The sequence below is a fragment of the Cupressus sempervirens genome, chromosome 8 (assembly GCF_028749045.1).
Source record: "Cupressus sempervirens isolate cs-2001-9-10 chromosome 8, ASM2874904v1, whole genome shotgun sequence".
Lineage (NCBI taxonomy): Eukaryota > Viridiplantae > Streptophyta > Pinopsida > Cupressales > Cupressaceae > Cupressus > Cupressus sempervirens.
Genome location: NC_143125.1, coordinates 653,082,250 through 653,085,466, shown reverse-complemented (window position 1 = coordinate 653,085,466; position 3,217 = coordinate 653,082,250). Strand labels below are relative to the sequence as shown.

General features: G+C 35.2%; 1 protein-coding gene across 1 annotated transcript; it reads right to left on the bottom strand.

Annotated features, from left to right (window-relative positions):
- Positions 1-416: 416 nt before the first annotated feature.
- On the bottom strand, positions 417-1,198 carry LOC149544120 (protein PHLOEM PROTEIN 2-LIKE A5-like). Its single transcript, XM_089795889.1, has 2 exons — positions 999-1,198; positions 417-720 (listed from the first exon to the last, which is right to left on the bottom strand). The coding sequence occupies exons 1-2, from the start codon at positions 1,196-1,198 to the stop codon at positions 417-419; spliced, it is 504 nt and encodes a 167-aa protein (XP_089652015.1).
- Between the last annotated feature and the right edge of the window lie 2,019 nt (positions 1,199-3,217).

Here is a 3,217-nt window from a genome sequence, read left to right as displayed (position 1 = left end):
GAAAAAAATTACTATGTTTTCGTGAATCTGAAAAAGAAAAGTTTGACTTTATTTTTTCTTTAATACATTTTGTCTGGAGATTAGCCTGTCCCATAATAATATAATATACTGAACACAATTTAAAGTACATACATTTAAAAATTGAATATTGAAAATAGAGCTCCCTTTATGCTGAGTATTCTGCAGCCTTTCATTTAGTTTTACAAATCGTTTACATACAGATGGAATATTCTTGAGCAGCATATCCTCATCTCTGCACATATATAACAACAAAATGCGAAAAAAATAAACATTAGATTTTAAGAGTTGTGATTACACTTAATACGAAATACAAGAAAAAAATCAAACAACTAAACATTATCTTATAAGAGTTTAACTTTATAATTGATAAGAAATGAGTAATTAGGAACTGATGCTCAATCCTTGCTATGAAGGATTGGACCGAGATGACATGAAGCACCAAAGAGTGTTCCCTTCCACTTCCGAAGCTGCTTTGAGGTGAATCTACCCTTCTCTTTAAGTCGTTGAAAGGCATCCCCATAAACTCCTTTTATATATCGAACATGTTCAGGTTGTACACCATAGAAAATGGGAATAATCTGAGCACAAGTTTCGGATTTCATAAATGCCAGCTCTCGCAAACACCACTTTGATTCTGCATAGTTCATTGAGAATATGGCTATATGAACCTTTTCTCTTTTCATTACTGTTTCTAGTACACTGGGCACGTTATCTCCCGATATAATGTGAAACACTGAAATGTACTTTCTTCCACTTGCGAAGCTTTTTTGAGTTGTGTTTGCCTTCTCTTTTGTATCGCTCAAATGCGTCAAAAATAGTCTCCTTTCAAATATCGTACATCTTCAGGCTTAACTTGGTAGAGGATGGGAACAATTCTACTGATTTTTCTTCTTCTGTGTATAAATGCCAGCTCTTCCGAACAGCGGTTGGATTGAGCATGCTCCTTTGAAAATATGACAAAATGCAGGGAAGCGCACTAGATTGCTGTTTTTCCTTGTTGATCCGCCAATTGACGCTCTTCTGAATTCAGAAAAACCTTCAGTTGCATGGCTGCATATTTAAGCTTTTCAGAGATGAGTCCAGCCAGCTGATGTTTCGCGTGACCAATAAATACATCGGATGGTGCAGATTCTGTAACATGCGGAAAACTGCTGCTAGTGTTGGAAGATGATGCCATGAAATTGGATTCGACGGTACACAACAACAAAGGGAAAAAGATGGAAGCGTCAAAGAAGAAAGGGATTCTTGTTGTTCATCAGGCGAAGAGAAATCCAAAACATATAAAAAGCTTAGAAGTGCAGGTAGCGCCAAAGAGAAATGTGAAGGAAGCCAGGAGGAACAAACAGAGAAGCGTGAAGGGATACGATGTAATTAAATAAGAATAATAAGCACACGGGAACTTTTGGAACTTTCAATCAATCCTTTTGAAATTGTCCCTTTTCGTTTCACTTTCCGTGAGGCGAAGAAATGATAGCTATGCAAAACAAAAAGAGGCTGAAACCATTGATTGCCGACCGGTGACCGGTCTTTGCATAAGTAACAGCACGGAACACGCACAGAAGTCAGTAGATCAACTTAACAATAATGTCTCGTCTTCTAAGCACTTCTAATTCAAAGACTTCCTACCGACCATCTAGAATTGCCGAACATCTAGAACTCTCCGCCAAATCCACTTTCTTCATATATATATATATAATTATAATTATAATTATAATTGTCTGGTAAGGACTTTTAATTCAGAGACTTTCTAATGGTACTCTAGAATTGTCAACCATATAGAACTCTCCGTCAAATCCACTTCCTATATATACTAACAATTGCACCTTAGTGTGCAATGGTTACATAGTAGAGGAATGGAAGATAATTTAACTATTCATTCCTTTATATGTATCTTCTTCCCATCCTCTCTATATCTCCTTATCTCTTTATCAACATATCTTACCATCTATATCTCTTTCTCTTTATCTTTCCCTCTCTACGTCATCTTCTATATTGCTCTACATCTCTTCTTGTCTTTGCCGCTTAATCTATCTCTATATATCTATAAATGTTTCTCCCATTTTTGCACTCTATATTAATATCTATCTCTATTTTCTTCTCCCCCTCCATATCTAGACACATCTCCCTCTCTATATCCATCCACTCTTTCCATCGCCCCCTCCTTATACTTTTAAATGTCTACATCTCTATATTTCTTCCCTCACCTCTATTTTTGTCTCTGTCTCTGTTTTTGTTTCTATCTTGTTATCTTTCTTATCCCTCTCCATTCCTATATATATCTCCCCCTTTCTACCTCTCTCTACATCACTTTCTACCTCTCTCATTCTCTCTTTTTTATATGTTTATATCTTCCATCTACTCTCCCTCTCTCTCCCTCTCTCTCCCCTCACTAAATCACTCTTTTCTCTCTCCATATCCCTCTCTTCAATATCCATTTATATTCTTACCTACCAAATATATGCATTCATTATACATGTCATTGGTACAAGATAATATATGAAAAAAAGTAGTAAGAATATAAGCACATATCAAATCACATACAACTTTGATTTCCCGCAAAGTATAAAAATAAGATATTTTGTCTAAGATAAAAATAAGTTAATTCAAAGATAATGATTAAATGTGATACACTATCAAAGTCTTGCCTTAAATTATTTGACTTTGTACTATTATGATACTCGCGATCTCTGTCAATTAGATGCCAAACCCACTTCTTGACTGAATAGGATTCTCCACTTCAAATGTACAATCTAAAAACCCTTTTTGATTTGGCATCAAAGAGATTTTTCTAGACTTGATTTTATATTCGCCCTCTACGAGACCTAAGATCCATAAGCCTATTGCATTTGATCACTTTCTTAACTAAGAGAAAACCTAAGGTTCCTATTATGAATTGTCTAGTTTGGCAAGTGTCGAGAGTGAGCAGAGTATTGTTGACAATTCAATCTATTTTTTATGCTCAGATTGAGTCAACTGAGGCTCCATCTCCATGTCTATTGATTAGGAATTTTTTAAACCATACAAGGGCATATATATGTTTCCTTTGATTATTCAAATTCTTATAATAAAAATATGAATGTGAGAGCCAAATTCCTGGATTCTCCTTCTACCATTAGACCTAATTATGAGAGTGTTGTAATGGTAGCAATGTTCATCCCTAGAGGAAGGAAAAATGATTGGATATTTTCTATAGAGT

What these genes read in the sequence shown, in the direction of transcription:
- LOC149544120 (XM_089795889.1), bottom strand. Translation starts at nt 1,198, where the DNA reads ATGGCATCATCTTCCAACACTAGCAGCAGTTTTCCGCATGTTACAGAA. An exon ending in CAAGGAAAAACAGCAATCTA is followed by an intron (nt 721 to 998) that starts GTGCGCTTCCCT and finishes TAACGTGCCCAG; the next exon opens with TGTACTAGAAACAGTAATGA.